The sequence below is a fragment of the Mycteria americana genome, chromosome 3 (genome assembly GCF_035582795.1).
Source record: "Mycteria americana isolate JAX WOST 10 ecotype Jacksonville Zoo and Gardens chromosome 3, USCA_MyAme_1.0, whole genome shotgun sequence".
NCBI classification, from domain to species: Eukaryota; Metazoa; Chordata; class Aves; order Ciconiiformes; family Ciconiidae; genus Mycteria; species Mycteria americana.
In genome coordinates, this window is record NC_134367.1 from 102926048 (window position 1) to 102945220 (window position 19173).

The window sequence follows — 19173 nt, forward strand, 5'->3', positions numbered from 1 at the left end:
GATTCTACTAGTATAAATGTAACTTTGCAAAAGATGTCTCACCTAAACTTGCAGCATAGGCTTTTCTGTATGAGTACCAGGGAATCACTTCTATGGGAAGTGATTTTACTCATGTACTTCAGAGGCTTACCTAAAAGTGGGAAGGAAGGACGTGTGTAGTAGGAAGAGGCAAACACTTGAGTGTAAAAGAGGCCTAGATGGCTGGCATAGGTTGAGTTACTTTAATTTTAAATGGCTGAGTTTTGGGTAAGCTGAATCCCTCCTTTAGTCAGAATACCCAGGCAGAGGAGTGAGACTGGCTGGGCATGAAGATGGAGACTAATGGGAGTGGAAATGCAGAACTAGAGCTAGGACAGGGGTTGGGAGGAGGGCGTAAAAGCAGGGAGGGGAGAAGTGGTTGAGTGTGGCTGGATAGCATGTTAGACAATATTCCCTTGCAGAATTAGGAGCTGAAAAACAGCATTATTGGCATCTCAGAGCTCTACCAGTAATGGAAATCCATTGGCAAATCATATACCATAGGCTTGCTCACAGTAGTGGTAATTGAGTTAATTATTGAGTTTACATGAACTCTTTTAGTGCCTATTAGAGTTTGAGATCTACAGACCCTCTGTATGGCATGTTAAGTTTGGACAGAATCCATTTGAGGTTTGGAAAGGGGAGGGGGATGCTTTCATTTTACAGAAATAAAAATGCAGCTGAATCTTTGACTTGTGGGAGGAAGTCATACTTGAGATGTTGGAAAAAGTTAGCCACAGGATTGGGAATTATAGAGGAACTGGTATAAAACAATTAACTAGATAGTTTCTTCTGTGCAATTTTTGCTGTTGCCAGATGTCTGCAATGAGAATCTGCATTAATTTCGGTTATTGAACAAGGGGCTGTTTATTGCAAGTTAAATAAAATTGTGCATGCAAACATCTTTCACTAGCATTTTCCCATTTGTTATTGTGAGTTTAAGCACTACTGACATGAATATCCTAAGACGATCTTGTTGTAGGCTTCTCTTTGTAAATGAGTTTCATTTCTACATTATACTGCATGCTCACAGCAAAAATCAGCTAGGAATGGAGGATCAGGAGCTGCCTTTTTGATATATTAGGTATCCAAATGTAATGTTGCAGCAGTGTTGGATTTACGTTGCATAAATTATTTTGAGCATTTTCTCACTTAATGAAGGGTTTCAAAAACTTCAGTGTTTGCTGCCTTACATAAATGGATCCATTTTCTGTTGAATAAGTTTTAGAATGTTTTTTGGGGGCTTAATGATCTTTCAGTTTTTCTAGAAAATAAAAATACCTCTCACCAATTACAAAATCACATAATACTTATAATTACAAGATGATATTTTTATACAGAAATTTTAATTGAAATAGCTTAAATATCTTCAATGATAACCTCTTATGGTTATTTTCTTGTATTCTATTTTGAGCTGTAGTCCATTTGCTTTATTTTATTCAAACAGACAACTCTTATATGAGTAAAGACCAGCATGGTTCATCATCTGAGAGTGAAGATGAAGCACTGGGTAAATATCATGAGGCCTTGTCTAGAACCCAGAGTTCCAGGCTGCCAGTGGTGGATGGCAGACAGCAAAAAAACTATATATGGGAAACCAGACAAAAATATAGTCCCCTGTCTGCAGAATATGATGGATACAGTAGTGAAGCCTCAATAGATGAAGGTAAGAGTGATTTAAAAGCATTCCTTTTATTCCAAATTTCGGAGTTATGTTCTGGATAAGTAAGTCCTAGACAAGGACAGCTTGACTTGCAAATAGTCAATGTCTACAAGAAATATCCAGATATCTATTTGTGCATGCTCAAAAAAAAAAAAAAAGGCACAGACTTGTGCACATTCTTCCGGAAATACTGCAAATGATATAATATCTTGTTATATTAAGTTTCATGCAATTTTGTCATTAGTCATTTTATTTTGGAATAAAATATTTTATTTGGGAATTTAAACTGTTTTGATTTAGGAAGGAAACATGGCAAGTCTTGATGAATTTCATGGTATTATAAATACAAAGAAGACCTGTTATTCCTCTATTGATAAGCTGTCATAACAGCAAAGTAAATGGAATTGGTTATTGGTTACGGTGCATGTGGTCATTGCAGTGTGCATTACTGGAATGTTCTGTATCTTTTCTTCTCTTGAAATCACAGAAAGAAATTACTACAAAAATTAGATTAATATAATTTTTCCATGGAGTTAAAAGTTGGGTGTAAACAATGGATGCTTACTTTTGAGGTATATATTTCTTGATTTTAAGTTAGGGTGACAATCTGACATAGAGGCTGAGAATTCTGCTGTCAATATTTTGTCAATATGCTTTTTGTGCTTGAAAATAGCTGTATGTGAGAACTGTGTCTGTAGCCATTTTCTAGCATGAAAAGTGGGCTTTGGTTGAAGTTACTTAAAAGTCAGATTCTAATACAGATGCTGTGCTATAGTAAGGTATTTGTTGGTCTCCCTTAATATGTTAAAAGGCAAAGGTTTTTTAGAGATTGGTATTTTCTAATAAAAAGTGGATACATGTAATTAAAAGATGTCTGTTCTTAAATGTTCTATACAATCCAGAAATGCTTGAAAAAATTTAAATTTTCTACTATATGATGTACTTCATCTATATAAAAGTCTGTTTGCCACTGAAATTTGAAATTAGTGCATGCTTGTTCATGATTCCAAGTTAAGACTCAAAGGACATGAAAGCCATAACTGAAGTAAGTTGCAGAGTAAGAGGAGTATTTTCTGATCATCAGAAATTTTGGTTCTTTCCTTTGCTGTTAAATTGTAGGGAGGCTAGGAGTCTGAGTTCCAGCAAATAGGGAAGGAGATGCAGAAGTGAGCTCAGGTAGTAAGAACCGATCCTTGGACACTGTGATGGAGAAGGACAACAAGGAGGAAGGATAGTGAAAATATCATGTTTGCTTTTTATATCTACTGAGATCTATCAACAGCATTGGCGGGGGGAATATAAAAGATAAGAGGTTAATTTCTTGTATGGCTCATTCACTGTTGGGAATGAATGGTGATGTATATTAACAGGAGATGGAAAACTCAATCGTATTTATCAGCAAATAATACCAGATACAAATTATTCAAGACAACTACTTTCAGATCCCGAGAATGATGTATTTGTCTCTTTTCAACTATTGAGGCTGCTTGTTGAAATAATCATAGAATAATTAATGTTGGAAGGAGCATGTGACATTCCTCTTTCTGTTTCTCAGTTCAGATTTTTTTATCCTACCTAGTTAACCTTCTCAGTGAAAAGTTCTCAGTTCATCTAAGCTTTTTACTTTGGCTGTTTAAGACTTAAGCTCCAAAGGCATTGTACTAGCCTGTATCCAGGGTGTGGGGGTTTTTGTTGTTTGGGTTTTTTTGTTTGTTTTTGGTTTTTGTTTTTTTTTTTTTTTAATAATTGTCTTCCTTATCATCCTCTCAGATCATAAAAATTCATAGTCACTTTTATCCTCTTCTGGGGAATGAGAACTCCAGTCTGGAAATCTATATCATGGTTAGAATCTAAGACAAAAGAAACCTGTTGGCAAGTCCAAGTATTGCATCAGGAAAGTTACAATTGTTTTGCCTTCCTCCTTTTTCATTTTTTCTTCTATTGCTAAAGCTATCTGTCACCAGCTGCTATCCGTTCTCAATGTTCTTTCCATTCAGGAAGCTGGCTGGATGTAAAAACCATTTATATATATACACACACATATTCACTCTAAAATTACGATGCAAATTGAATTTATTATAATGAAAGAACATTCAGGGTTTGGAAAAAAAAATTTAAAGCAAAAAACTATCAAAACATTCTAACTTAGAAAATTGTAAATTTTTAACCACATACTTATACTTGCAAAAAAGCTTTAATACTGTCAGTATTTTGCTTTTGCTGCTGCTTGTGAGAGCATTCTGTTCCCACATTTTACAAGGAGTGGACAATCAGCAATGTTATTTATTTGATAGCCTGCAATCATTCTACAGTTTTCTGCAAAATGCTTGCAAATTAGCGTGATGATTTTGTCTCATTTTTGTAATCTATTAATCTCAACAAAATGATGTTCAGTAGTATTAAAAAGGGGTTTGTGGTATTGGACATGGCAACAGATTAACAACCCAGTATTTTTCACTTTTCAGTGACCTGAAGGTGGCACACTAGAATAATTAGTGTTAGTACTTTTCATGTTCTTCCTAAATGATTCCAAACGTAAAAGAAAGAATCTTTGCACAATGATAAAAATGTGTTTGAATAGAGGAAAAGAAAGAGTATTCCTCGTTATGTTATGAACATTACAGAGGGAAAGCTGCCCAACCTAGAACTTTGATGAAAAGAGAAGGTGAAAACCTCATGAAGAAAGCCTGCAGTCAAAAATAAATGAGAGACTGGCTGTTGCTACTGGCTAGTTCATATGTGTTCAGAAAAACAGTTCACGGAATAGATGAGGTTAAAAATCTCTGATTCCAAGTGGAGAGTATCAACGTTCTAGATGTTTCAGTGTAATTTTTAAAATTCAGAGCTTTACTGTTCCTTAAACTTGCAAAATAAATCTGTAGAAGACTCAATGCCATAGGAATCCTGAAATTTTTCATTAAATAGTTGGTTTTTGTGACTGTTGAATTATTTTTATAAGAAGTGTGACGACAAATGATAGAACCATTTCTTGATTCTTTGTAGTGGAGGGGGAGCAAGCAGTGTGTTCCTACGTACTTTATTTAATATGAGAAACAATTGTCAATATATTTGACTTTGTGTGCTTCTGTTTCCGCATGTGTACTTTATAATTTCTACTTCTAAGACTTTAACTCAGCTGTACTTCCAGCTTAAGGCACCACTCAGGTTGAGCAGGGCTTGACACTGTTACAGTGAAGTGATGAGAGGAGAGAATTCATTTTTGTCTCGTCTCTGTTTCCTCCCTGCTCATTGCTAGGAAATCAGCCTCTGATGATACCATTAAAAATTCTATCAGAGGTAGAGTAATATAAGCAATGGAAATGATATTTCATTTTTGGAAAATTCTGTGTTATTTTCTCTTCAGCAGTTAATCTCTATCACATGTTGTATCTTGCAACAGTGTGCTGTGTGTTTTCAAAGGAGTCAATAAACAGTTTTACGAATAACTGTTTATTCTGCACTTTAATCTTCACTTTTTAAATTTGTTTGTTTAGACATGTCTGCACTTAATAGTGCACACACAAGATTTCATGAGACAAAAATATGAACTTGTCTTTATTAATACACCCTGTAAGCTTTGCTTGCATTGCTAAAAGCATGTATAATATTAATGTTTGCATTACTAAGACCGTTAAAATTTCTGATCATGTTATTTTAAGGTTCACTTATTATCAATTACGTAATTAATTACATCTATTTTCTGGCTGCATGCCTCCAAAAATGTTTTATTCTGAAGCCTGAAAATGTGTGTGGCATGTTTTCACATCATTCTTTTCTCCTCTAGATGGCCATATTAATCTTTCTTTTCAGCATATTTATGTAGAACTGACATGGCATTTTGTGTAATGTTTTTAATAGTTAAATGACGAAAGCAATATATTTATTGGGTTTTGTTGATGTATTTTGATGATGGAATGTTCTAGTAGCACTTTAGTTCATTCTATGAAATTTAGGTTTTTAAATTTTGGTTCACAAATACCTGCTTATGACCAGTGTCTGATCCACTTTATACACTTGTATAGCACATTTGATGCACATAGATTTTGATGAGTTATAATATATATTTTAAATGAAAACAAATTAATATTGTGCTTAGATGCAAGTATTTCTGCAGACTCCAAGCTATTGTAAATATGTAACTTGCAGTGAGCTCCTCGTGGACAGGCTTAATTCCAGAGTATCTCTGAAAGAAAATCTAGTTCATTAGAAAATCAAGATGATGACAACTGTCATCATCAAAGGTAAAATGGTACAGAATGGCAAAGTAAATGGTACAGATGGCAAAGTAAAATGGTACAGAAGATAGGTTTACACCTGAAATTTCCAACTCTTGCACAAATGACTCAAAACTGTTAATCACTGAAAAGAGGAACCTGTATAACTACAGTATTTCTTGATATCTATGTGTGGACGTAATGCAGTCTCTGTGCTTAGGCCCAGAGTTCTAGGGTCAGCTCCAAGTTTGAAATCTTGTTTTTGCCAATAATATTCTTTGTGTTCTTTCTCATGTTATCCAGTAAAGTATGGATACTTACACAAGTGACCTTTTTTCCTTTTACCTGATACATATCCTGGTATAACTTCTTTTTCATTTTTCATAATGTGCATCCTACTTCTTGTATTATTCCCTACCATTACAAGTGGTCTTATTATCCTGTTGAATATGTAGTATTGCCTGTAAGTGCTCCAATTATTTGTAGTATTTTGGAAGAGGAGATTAACATAGGCTGTGATACTACACATCTGTTTCAGAAAATAAAGAACAAATATCAGGGAAAAAAAAACCAACAAAAAAGCAAAAATAACACCATAAGTTATTTCTGCTAACAAGGAGATTATGAATTGAAATAGTGATCTAAATAAGGAAGTGTATAAACTTTTAAAATTGGCATTATTCTTTGTACTTTGGTAATTGGAATTATTTTTTAATATCTGTATTGATTGTGATCTTAAATGGACCATGCTTTCTTAATAACTTCAATTTCAAAAAAACATACAACATGATATTAAACTAGCCTCTTTGTCTCCAGTAGTGGCTACTTCCTGAACTTTAAAAACTCAGGCATTATACAGGCGAGTTGTTGTGTCTTTGTTATCTCTATAAGCTTCATAGGCAAGTACAATATATTTTCTTTAAGGAAGCAGTCCCTTAAATTCCTAAAAATGGAAGTTTTTAAATGTAGAAATGTTAGGGTAAATATATTGGAATTAGAGTTTTGCAGGCAGATGTCAAAAGCTGTAGGTTCTTCTTTTCTTTTGAAATCAAGATTCTCTGAATCCCTTGAGATGAGAAAGGTAGAAAAGGGGAAGAAAACATTCTGGTTTTTTATAATTAGTTTGTGATGTTCTTAAAGCATATCTTGCCCAAATCACCTCTTTAACAGCTGTGCAAAATTCCAGATTAGCAAGCAAGCAAGGGGAATTGATCCCAATTCTGAGGCAAAGTAAGTGAGATCATGATGGAAAAAGTAGTAAGCTCACTTGCTTACTTAGCATACTTAGATGTACTTTATTTAGCTATAGTTCACCAGCTCAGTATAACCACAGGTTCCATCTCCAGCCTATTTTAAAGTCTTGTTCTAACTTCTCAATTGATAAAGCCCCATGGCTGAAGACATGTTTGTTCAGAGGCTTTATTGCTGAGATTGGCCCAAGTGCCTTACATTTCACAAGGTTTTTTGAAAACATATGGAAGCACTAAAAGACTGCAGTGAGAAAACATAAGTTCTCTTAAATGAGAATCTGCTGCTCTAGCAGGCATATGCTACTGGATTTTATCCATCTTTTCCATATTGTGAAGGTAGAGTATGATGTTATTTTTGTAGTTTATCTTCTCCACTTTTATTCTTCTCTAGGCTTTCGGCACTTTATGTTGACGTGTCTGTTGGACATATGTTTGCCTTGCTCCTCAGTGTCAATCTTTGCACGTGAAGGTGACTGTTCTTCTGGAATCTCTTGGATCTGATTCTTTATGCATTTTTTTGCCTTTTCTTTCTCTCTTGTTAGTTTTAATGTCTTGGGAAAAGTCTCTTCACTGAACTACTTAAAGCATATATAGAGATTTTCTTTCAGTATCTTCCCAACATAAACACCAAAAGCTCTTTCATAAGCACCTCAAAACTGGTATACAGGTGAATCTCCCCAGTTTGTTAAAGCAATCTGCTGGAGTTTTCCACAGTAAATACCTTCTGTAAAGCAGGATCCTACTTCTTCAGACTTGTCAAACTAAGGTGAAAGCCACTGGACAGGCTGAGAGAGAAAGAATGGATCCCTCAGTGAATCCCATGATAATCATATGTTTTCCAGTTTAGTTTATATTGTTATTCCTTGCATATAAGCAGATCTATTTTCAAGTCAAGTGAGAATGAAGACTTACTGTTTCAAAATTATGGAGTGAGGGCCTCAGTATGGTTGTATCGTGTTCAGCAAAATAAGGCCACAGAGTTCTCTCAGAATTGGTCTATATACCTGTACATTTCAGATGCTAAGAATTACAGACAAAGAAGGTGGCTTATATGGAATAAGAACTATGAACTAGTATTCAGACTGGAAGACTGAAAGCTCAGTTGAATACTAGATCATAACTTAAATAGTCATTTATCTTCTTTTTCCTCTAATATGCTTTAAAGAAATGAATTAGAAATACAGTGGAAAGAGTATTTAGGAGGAAGGTGGCCACCCATTTTTCTCTGACGTGTCTTTATCAGATACTTGTGAGATTTCTCTGGTATAATACCTATTGGAAGAAAATACTCCTTTTGACCTGCAGCTGTGGATAGACCTAGGGCTTCAAATAGTGTGTTCATCAAGATACTTCGAAATGGTCTTTGTAAAGACACTTAAGTCTTAAGTAATCTTCGGAGCAGTATTTCCCAAATATTTCAGAGTATATTTTGAAGGCTGAGTCATGTTACAGCTATGAGATATTCCAAATACCCATACTCATGTACCTCAGCTGATAGTACTTGTGTACTATCAATTGATATAATTCTTGATGCACGTTTTTGAGATTTTTGGGAGAGAAAAAGGGGATTTTTTAATTTCAATATTTCTTTAGTTTCATCCAGCTTCCTTATGCTTGTTTTCTATTATGTGGGCAGCTACCCTTGACACTTTTTATTTTAAGAGTAATTTAAAATCTTCATGTAGTACAGGAGAAAGTGCAATGATGGAATACTAATGGTACAAAGTTCTGATCCCTGATTATGTGTGTCTGCATCCTATTTATTGGTAAATTGGAGTGAGTCTTCATTGGCTCCAAGCCCTTAAAAATTGGAGAAAAAGAATTTCTGGTGGTTTTGAAGCCTCTGGGGAGTGTGGCAGTTCAATGCATAGCTATACCAAGAGAATGTTTTAGGGATAGTTTTGTGTAGTACAAAAGATATTTTTGTAATTCAAGGATCTGCAGAATACTGTCCAGAGCTAACTTGATTTGCGTTGCTTTCTACTTAATTTCTCTGATGCTGTGGTTTGGGTTTTTTTTCCCCCCGAAGAGTTTCAAAGTAGCTTCCTAGTGCATTATGGAAGTCCTCTATTATTCTTCTACAATAGTGGAAGATAGTCAGTTCTGTTAAGTATTTGAAATTACAATGTGCGTTTCCCAAAAATACAGTCAACTGAGCATTGCAGAGACTAAGCTGTTTTGAAGATTAACTTTTGCTCTGTCTTTTATTCAGTTTTACAGAATTCAGATCTTTTTTACTTCCCAAGAAGGTGTTGCTCTTTGTCTTTTGAAAAGTTCCTGATAGCAAGGAACTTTTCATGTAAGTACTTCACGTATTAGGCTATGATCATGTTGTGGTTATGGTTCTTTACCTGTATGAATGGTGGACAAGCATAGTGTTTACAGAGTCTGGAGACCTGGAATGGACAGAATTCACAGATAGGGGTAGAAAGTACAGGTGTAATTCAATATTATTCTTGTCATTTTCTTAAGGGATATTACGGAGGTGGCAAGATGTAAACATGGGATTTAAATGCAAAGGACCTCTGTGTCTGAGTTTAAATACAGTTTGGAAGAGAATGGAGTTACATTGAAAACTTTTGAGTTGAAAAGCCAGATAGATGATATCAAAGTTGTGCACAATAAGTATCTTGTCAACCAAAGGAAACACATGAAAGTGCTTGATAGAATGAATTTGAATAATTCTGAAATCATGGATTTACCCTGTGATGAGCAGCAGAGATGCTGGAAGAAGATGATGTTAAAGCGTGCATGTCATCTGCTGCTGAGAGAAGAAAACTAGTAACAAAACTCAAAGTCAGTGATGATAAGATTTTCAACAGGAAAATTCCTTTTCCAGCTAGACCAACTCCAAAGAGGAGGAAAAACTGTCCGCCAATGGGAAAGGGCTTTTTTTCCTGATGTGCACAAGTGAGCAAAGCAATCTCACAAATTAGGTTCCTCCTGCCAGCATTTTGAAGTCTTTGAAGAAATACCCTTTGCATTGATGTGAAGGCTTTGAAGAAAGTCACCCTTAGCAATGTGATGTCTCTGAAGTGATGTAAATCATACATTAATAATTACAGGAAAGTTTCATTTTATTGTAATCTTACTATTTTAATAAGTCTCTCATCTATTTGAATCTGGGATTTATGAAAGTATCAAGATCTGTCATTAATTGGGAGAAGTTCATGTATATATTTGTGGCCGAAATAGTTCCTTGTGGCATTGTATTTGATATAAATGTTCCACATTAATAAAATGTAGAACTGGTTTGTGATATAAACACAAGGGGTAGTACTATATCAGCAAAAAGATCACTTCCTTGATGAACCTAGCGCTTTTGCTGATTCTGAGAATTCACGTGGAAAACTGTGTATTTCTTTTACTAATATGATCTAAAAGCTATTGGGTATGGGCATTCTTTTTTCTTGGTATTATGGTAATATCTAGTGATATAGGGGACCAGTTTGTTTGATCTTTATGCATGTATACCATGAGACATGTCTTGTTCTGAAAGACTCCCACAGAATAGACAAAAGAAGGTACAGCTTTCATTAATTGTAACTCTAATTGCAGAGATCCCGTGGCTCTATCATGGAACGAGTGAGTAAGAAACAGGATCAAACAGTAGACTGGAAATCTCTGTGTAGACATTTATTAGGTGCTTTGGGAAAAGGAATTTTACCCTGCATGCACCCAGTACTCTACTTACCTGCTGAGAATAGTCATGCTACTTGGTCAGCAGAATGGAGGGGTACTTGTTACATACATATGAGAACTAAGAACATTATTACAACTTTACATAAGAATATTACAAAAGAACAGTTTATCAGTTCTTCCTCCATTGGGCCTGTGGATAAATGGATCATTCTTCTTAGCTTTAAAGGTTAAAATCAAAAGATTTTTAACTCTAGTCTGAGACTAATGTTTGCTTCCCAGTTGTGCTTTTTTCCCTTAGGTTAAAGACTAGTTACCATTAGGACTTTTTTATAATCTGATCACATTATGTTTCAACCGTCTCTTTGGTAAAAGAAGAACAACAGGTTATTTTTGTAACTGAACTCTTTTTGTTTTGTTACCTAGTCAGTGTAGATTATTTTCCTTAGACATATGTATCAATTTCATAGACATGCTATAACTGTATCATAAATATTCTCTTGGAATTACTCAATGAATATTTTGTCCTTGTACAAGATGAACAATGTTACTATTTTTATCTAATAACATGTATTTTATTGTTAGGACTACTATTTTCATAGCTACTCTAATTGTGTCTATTATTTATTGGGACTGTATTGTATCTGAGTAAACAACATGAAATTGTGTCTGTAGGTTCTGTGGAGGCAAAGATCTGTCCTTTTATTTTTTTTTCTTGTTAAAATAAGCTCTGATGTGCTACTTAAAACACTTTTGTGTTACAAAGTTATCCTAACTTTTAGGAATAATTGAAATATTTTCCTTAGGGGAAAGGGAAAGCATGTTATGTTATATTATACAACTTGACGTCTTTATTTTTTGTTTTGTGTTCTTTTGGTTTGGGGGGGGGGGGAGTGGGATTTTTGGTTGTTGTTGTTCGCAATTACTTTTCCTCCACTGTATTTACAAGTAATCTGGAAATAGATCCTTAGCTAGTATAATTGCCATGCTTCTGGTCATTTCGGTGTAGCTGAAGGTTATCTACTGTGATGGAATCATGGTTGTATGAAAGCACATAGGAAAACTCAAAGGGAAAATTATTTTATTATGGAAATTCTAATTCTGTTCCTTAGAGAGAAGCTAGCAGACATGCTTAACTGGGTATGAGATTTTCTGTGTGGAGTCACCTATGCCCAATTCAATTAAAGCTTGATCTTTAAATTTGTAAATAGGAAATCCTGCTACATTCACCTTCCATACAACTTAATATTCTGCCAGCATGTGTTTTTATGTATATATTTGTACATTTTGCTAAAAAAACCCCAAAAAATAATGCAGCTCTCTATCTGAAACCTTTGCGCTCAGTCTTGTTGAACCATTCTAAATTTTGTCCTTAAAAGTGTTTTTTAAAAGATTTTCAGTTATTGTGGTTTTCTATTTGTTTTCATTTTTAAAGAAGATTTATGACATTCCTTTGCAAATACATCAATTTGTCAGATAAAGGTTAAAAATTAGATACATTTTATTCATGTTAAAGTCACACCCAGCTTATTTAAAGGCAGCTTTGACTTAGAGTTGCAAGCCTGAGGATATTGATTTGAATTATGCATGACTGTCTGGTATGCAGTTCCATTAGCCTGCTAGATGGATAATGTAAACATGTTCAGAATTTTAAGTATCCTATATGAGCGGCAGGTTAAAAATAGAGCTGATAAGAGCATGTGTATCTGAAAAATCCAAATCTTGGAGAATGAAACTACAAAAGGTTCATCTCTTCAAGAGGCTGACTTCAGGTGTGATTTTCTTTTCTTTGAAAATGCTCAGCCCAAACAAATACAGCTTATGTATATGACTTGAACAGGTGACACGATTGCTGTTGTTTACTGCGAAGAGTTGACATCTGTACCAGAAAAAACACAGTCGTAACCGAAAGGTCAGGGCCAGCTCTGCATCTTTTGGCAAAAAAGAGGGGCAGCGTCTGTTCTTGTTTAAATTGGGCAAGATTAACACTAGTGATTAAACTAATTTCTTCATATCTTCAAGGAATCTTGTTTAGAATGTTGCTTGATTTTGCTCAAACTTTGTGGCTTCCAGTATCTCCTAGTTCCTGTGTTTGTTATATCCGATCTGTTTGGTTATCCTTGTATTTTAGCAGTCAGGAGTTTGGTAGTATGTGTAATGACTTCTGAAACTTTGTTTTTAAATCCTCAGCACTAAGAACACTGTGTTAATAAGATTTAAAACAGATAGTACGTTTTTAGAATTTTGTCCAAGTTCCTGTGAATTTTAACAGAAAAAAAGACAACTCTGAAATGAAAAGTACAATGCCATCTATGTTACATTTTATTAATATTGATTATACTTTGAAGTGTTTCTGTTGCATATGTAGCATTTGTGGCAATTTGATGAGTTGAGTGAAAATCAAAAAAATCTATTGCACTTATTTTCAAGATCTGATGGATAAAAACCAGAAAACTAGTCTAATTTTGCATTAATTTGTAACTACCTTCTCAAAATTACTTTGTTTCATATTTGCCTATGTTGAATTCTGTACATAATGCCAGAATTAAACTATTTTTAGATTATGAGAATAATGAGAGAGAATAATGATGTATTTTCCCTGGACTTTTTTTCCCTGACACTCCCTGGGATCTTTTTCACCTTTTCGGCACTTTATCTTGCTGCTTGACAGTGTTTATTTCCTTACGTCTTAGCATAGGAATAATCACGTGAAAATTTCCAAGTAAATGTATGACTTAAAAGCTCTTCTTGAAGATGAAGCTGATTGTACTGCTCTGATACCTTTTTTTCTTTTCCTGTCAAATCTTGGATCATGAATTGTATGTCCACACAAAATTTGGCCAACAGGTAAATCTTGAGTAGATCTGGTAAAATTTGAAAAGGTGTTTTGAGTTGATGGTCATTTTCCCTTGTAACTGAGGAATAATTAACCTGTTAAGAGACCAGTGTCTAATGCTCTCCTTCAGAGAAGCTCATCATCCTGTTTGATAATGGCTGTTATCTTTGACTGTTTTCAGAGTAAAATTCCTTTCACTGGCAATGAGAACGACTGCTCTGAATCATCTGCTTTTCCTGGTGCCAATTCCTTCCTGTTAACAAGAAGGGACTTTAGAAGAAGAAAATCTTTGGAAATCAAAACAGTAGTTGTCATTAGTGTTAAAGGCAATCTGTTGGCCTCAGAGGTGCAGGGAACAACGCTGGCAATTTCCAGACAACTTTGAGAGTCTGGGAAGGAAGAACTTACCATCCTTCATAAAAAGGGTTCTTAACAATGGTAGTTATTTCTTAAAAAATACTAGTTTGCACTTTAGTTCTGCTTGGAGAGGAATGGGGGATCTCTTGTGCCCTTTTGTGCACAGTGCAGATAATCCAGGAGAGTATTATACAGAGGAGAAATGGTAGCATGTGTAATGGTGAATGTAATGGCAGGAGTACAGAGCCATTGTGTAAATATCTCCACTGTTCCAGATGCTCTTTTTTTTTTGTGAGTGGTTCCAACATTAAACTACAGTACTAGTAATATTACTAGTACCACAATGTAGCAGTCAATTTTGAGTTCCTTTTCATTGTTCTCTAGCTTTCAGTTACTTTTAAAAGAAATTTTCAGGAAAAAAAAAAGAAGTGAGGTTTAATTCTAGTTGAATGTTCACAGTAAAAACATTATGGGGATGCTTTTCATCCCCCAAAGAGAGTATCATAACCTGAGACAGTTCAAAGTTAAATTTAGAAGTTAAAAGAAATGCGTCTTATGAAATCCATGCAAATGTAAGTCTAACCTACAGTGACATTGTTAGAAAAATGAAAATATTTAATATGTCTTTAGTTCTTACATGCTTGTGGAAAACTTAGCAGAATTATACAGTTATTTCATAATGTTAATACAAACAAGGGTAAGAGTCTGGTTTTTATGCTTCAGTGTCTCTGGCTCAGATATTATGCTCCAAAATCTCTGTATTTTAAAGCAAGGCTGAGCTTGTGGATAAGTTTTTTTTTTTTGTCGAGTGTTTTGCTGTAATACTTCAAGAAGTTTAGATAACTGAGGAAAAGGGGCAAGAGCAGCATTTGCCTACCCATTCTTCTCTGGCTCTCTAGCTCTTAGTAGCTTTTGTGGCATTCATTTATGTTGCTGATGTCTTTCCAATGATTTAATGCATTGAAAGTTGGGAGATGGTTCTGAATGAGTCTCTATCGAGTTCATAGTACAGTAATTTATTTTTCGTTCTGGTTATTCCCCTTTACTTCTTATACATTAATTCAGATTATGTTAGTATCAGTTCTTGGGTTTTGAATCCTGTGTAAATTTTGCTGTCTGAGTGGGAGAGAGTCTTTTGTTTTTAAGGAGAGGTCAGAATACAGAAACATAATGGGAAAATCAGTTTACTAACTGCCCTCTTCTTCACTGATTAGTACAAATTATTCCCAGCTTGTTGGAATGCAATTTGCATTTGAAAATGCCCATAATAAATTGGTATAAAGAGGCCTAACAATTTCTGTTTAAGGGAGTTTTATTTACTCTAGTTTATGCGTAATCTTGGAGTTGCATACAATGTTTCTGCAACTCCTTTCCGAAATGCTTGCTTGAAATTTGCTGCATTTTACATCTTCAGTGGGTATATTGATACAGATACCCTTAAATTCTGTCAACTCATAATAAATAACAAACTCAGAATTGTAATTTTAACACTGTTTCAGGGTTGATCAGATTAAATTGTTTTATGTCTGCACCTTTTTTCATGTTGTTTTCCTTGAGCAAAAATACTAGATTTCAGTTAGAAAGGAACCTGCTTGGTTTTTTCATTACAAATGTTAGTATATGGCATACCTCAGGGTTGGGTTTTTTTGTGGGGGTGGGAGGGTGGGGAGGAGGAACACTTCCAAGGGGTTAGATATTCATCCTGTATAGATGGCTCAGATTCCTACTGTGTCAGTTTTCTGGTGTTTGATAAGGCACACAAAGCAGTTGTGGGAGAAAGCATATCACTTGTATCCATGGTAACTCGAAAGATACTTTGGAACTCAAAAGGATAGAATAAGCCAGAGTAATAGGTCTCATTATAAGGGCAAAATACATAAAAGGTTCAGGCATATGCTTTTAATTAGTTGCCAAAAATAGCTAGAATCAGAGACGATGCAATGAAACAATAATTCTTAGTGTTAGAAATTAGCAACATTTGAAATCTAAAGATGTGCTCAACTGAAAGGCTTTTATCTTACCATTTTATGGGTATTCGGTCCATGAATACTAATAGATTTGCTATGGTTTCTTAATCATGCTTAGGACATGAGAGCGCACACTGATAAAAGCTAGTGCAAGTCTCATATGACTACAAGTTTCAGAAGTTCCATAGTCATGTAAATTCTCGTGGCTGGGATGCAGCTTCTTATGAATAGCATGTGCAAAGCATTCTCTTACGTTTTATAAGTGCACTGCTGGAAAAATAAATGTAATGAGTGCTTCTATGTAGGGATAATAAAAAAAATGATTGAAAATGCAGATTAGTTTGGGGTCAAAGATACAGTGTTTTTCAGCATAAGTCACTTTAATTAATTGTAAAAATAGGAAGGTAAGCAATGGGGGAAAGTGTGAAAATGTAATATGAAACTTGAATGGATGGGCTAGAATTGAATCCTGGAGAACGAAAATAGAACAATGTGTGAAGTACAAGGTATAGGATATTTGAATAACCATTTTAATAGAAATATTTTAATACAGTGAAGAATTTTAAAGTTTTCTATTTGAACAGCAGTGTTTGTAAGGAATCCATCTTGTATTGCAGTGCAGTTCTCCACATTATTTCCTCTGTTGCTATAGAAACTAATTCTAGTGCAGCTGTGATCGCTTATCAAAATTCTAATGTTTCAATACCCATTTCTTATTTTGAGTTATTTAAATAGCCTTGTCTTACTTTGAATCAAACTGCACATTTCATCACTGCCGAATTGTTGACTGGTCAAAATGTTAATGCAAAGTGATAGCAAATGCTGCTTTGCTTTTTTTTTTTTTTTTCTTTCTGCCATCTAAGCTATCATACTTATTGTTGAAGTTTGAATAACAAGCAAATTAAGGCTTTTTCACTTGATAAATTATAAAGGTCAATATTTGCTGTCTAACATCAGCATTTTGTAACAGATATTACTTCTTCAGTGTAATCTTAATTATATTTAATATTTCATAAACCTTAAATTGTTCCTGTTACTGATACATGGCCATGGGGTGTATGTATGTATATATGTGTGTTTACATATTTGTGTGTGTGTGTAAACTATTGTTAGGGTGTTTTTAACTTGTCTGTATCTTGGCATGTTCATTTTACCGAAGTAAAAATTTCAGTGATACTACATTGTCTAAGACTAGTCAGCCGCAAGGTATACTGTAGTAGAACGTCACCAGTTAACAAAGTATTCTGAATCTCTTTTCCTCCTTGTATTATTTGTTTCTTTAGGGTTGGTTTTGGGGGTTGGTTTTTTGTGGTGGGGGTTTCTGTTTTGTTTTTTTTTGTTGGGGTTTTTTTTTGTTTTTAACAATGAAAGTACTATGCTGGTAGGTATATGTATTTAATGCAAGATGCAGCAATGTAACTAGCATATGCAGAGGAGCTATACTTGCCTGTGAATTGTTAAACTGCTGTATTATAGAAGGAGCTTTATAGATATTTGAGATACCTGTATCTAAGATGATCCCCATCCTTGGTTATTACAGTATAGAATTGAGTTTTTCAATATATATTGTAGAATCAGTGAATAATAGGTTGAAGAAGACCTGTGGAGGTCATCTAGTCTGATCTCCTGATTGAAAGAGAGCTAACTTCAAAGTTAGACCAGGCTGCTCAGGGTCCTACCCAGGAGAGCTTTTAAAACCTTCAAGGCTGTCAGTTACACAGACTCTCTGGGTAACCTCTTCCAGTCTATAGCCACTCTGATTTCAAAGTTTTTTCCTTATATTTAATCAGAATTTCCTTTGTTGCAACATGCACGTATATCAGTTATATATCAGGTTTATATATAGCTTAATAAAGTAGTTTATTAATAAAGTAGTTTAAACTCTTACTGCTGAGATTTGAAAAAATTAGCATTCTGGTTACAAACCATGTTAAACATCATTCTGCTGAGTATGTTTTCAATTGTAATGTTAACATCTAAAAACTTTCCTGACACCAAATTATGATAAAGGGTGGGATGGTAATAGGTCTGGAGACATATGTTGCATACTTTCTGATGTTGTAGCAAAGCTGCTGAAATATTCCAGTAGTACTTTTCAAGATAATCACTGACTTTCTAATGAGTGTACACTAATTTCATGTAGAGTGAAATAAATAATTTTCAATTTTGAAATTATCATACAAACATTTTGCAGCTGTGGCTGTTAGACTTTGATTACTAATTACCTGCTGTGCACCACCTTTAAGTCTCTTATTCAACAAGCAGCATCAAACAGTAATTTCAAATTAGGTATATAAATTTTTGCTAGTATAAGAAAGGTCCATGAGAAACAAATTTTGATGGCTATGCATGTTTTTACTCTGTCACAACGGCTAATAAGTTTAATATTGTAGGTATAACACCATGTTCATGACAACACAATTTACCAGTTAGTGTTTTGGGAAGTTAAATGGGTTGAGAATGATATGCTGTACTCTCACCCTTGATTGTTCAGTGCTATTGTTTCTTTGGGTGGATGACAGGGAAGAACAGTTCCTCTCCTACTGTTTGTTGAGGGCTGAAGCATCATTCTGTAGACCTTATGAGCCCTCTGTATGCAATATGCAGCTTGGCCACTGTTCTCTGATCCTCGTAAGTTCTTGCATAGCTCTTATGACTGATGTTATGGCTGAATGAAAATATCTTCACCAGCCAGACTCATATTCATCTAGTCCTGTCAAAATGCAGAAAACTACCTGTTTTGTGAATTATATGACAACTGTGGAAACATAGCAACAACTACATCATATAGTACATATAAGCCTAGTAAAGCAGCTTGTCTGTGACAGTGGGAGGTCTCAGAAGCGCCGCAAAGTGCAAGAAATTTAGTTTTGAGTAATTGTGTTTCTTTATGCTGGGAGAAACTTGTTTGAGGCCTTGCTGGAGTGAGTGGAACAGACTGACATGCTCCCTGCTGCTTAATCTGTGCCTTTTCCGTGAATTCATAGCCCTCTTACTGGGTGTGTGAAGGAACGATATGTCGGTTTCGAAGCATATCCATTTCCTGTGATTTCACAGTGTCTATTTTGCCACCTTTCTTTTTCTGGACAGTTGACCCCAAAGTGGTACTAGTGCCATTTATTCCTAAGCATACGTTCTACAGGCACTAATGTCTAAAAGGTTTTAGAGGAGTTTTTGAGCATATACAGACAATTTCCTTCTATTGTTGACCTATTAGGTACTCCTGTAA

At 34.8% G+C, this 19173-nt stretch overlaps 1 protein-coding gene across 8 annotated transcripts in view; it reads left to right on the forward strand.

Moving 5' to 3' along the window:
- The window catches only part of SYT14 (synaptotagmin 14), a 104662-nt gene that overhangs the window by 34305 nt on the left and 51184 nt on the right, over positions 1 to 19173 (forward strand). For all 8 annotated transcript variants that reach the window (XM_075496347.1, XM_075496349.1, XM_075496348.1 and 5 more), the window contains one exon: positions 1466 to 1684. In XM_075496347.1, coding sequence (XP_075352462.1) covers positions 1466 to 1684 — 219 coding nt within the window. The remainder of the gene's footprint in view (positions 1 to 1465; positions 1685 to 19173) is intronic.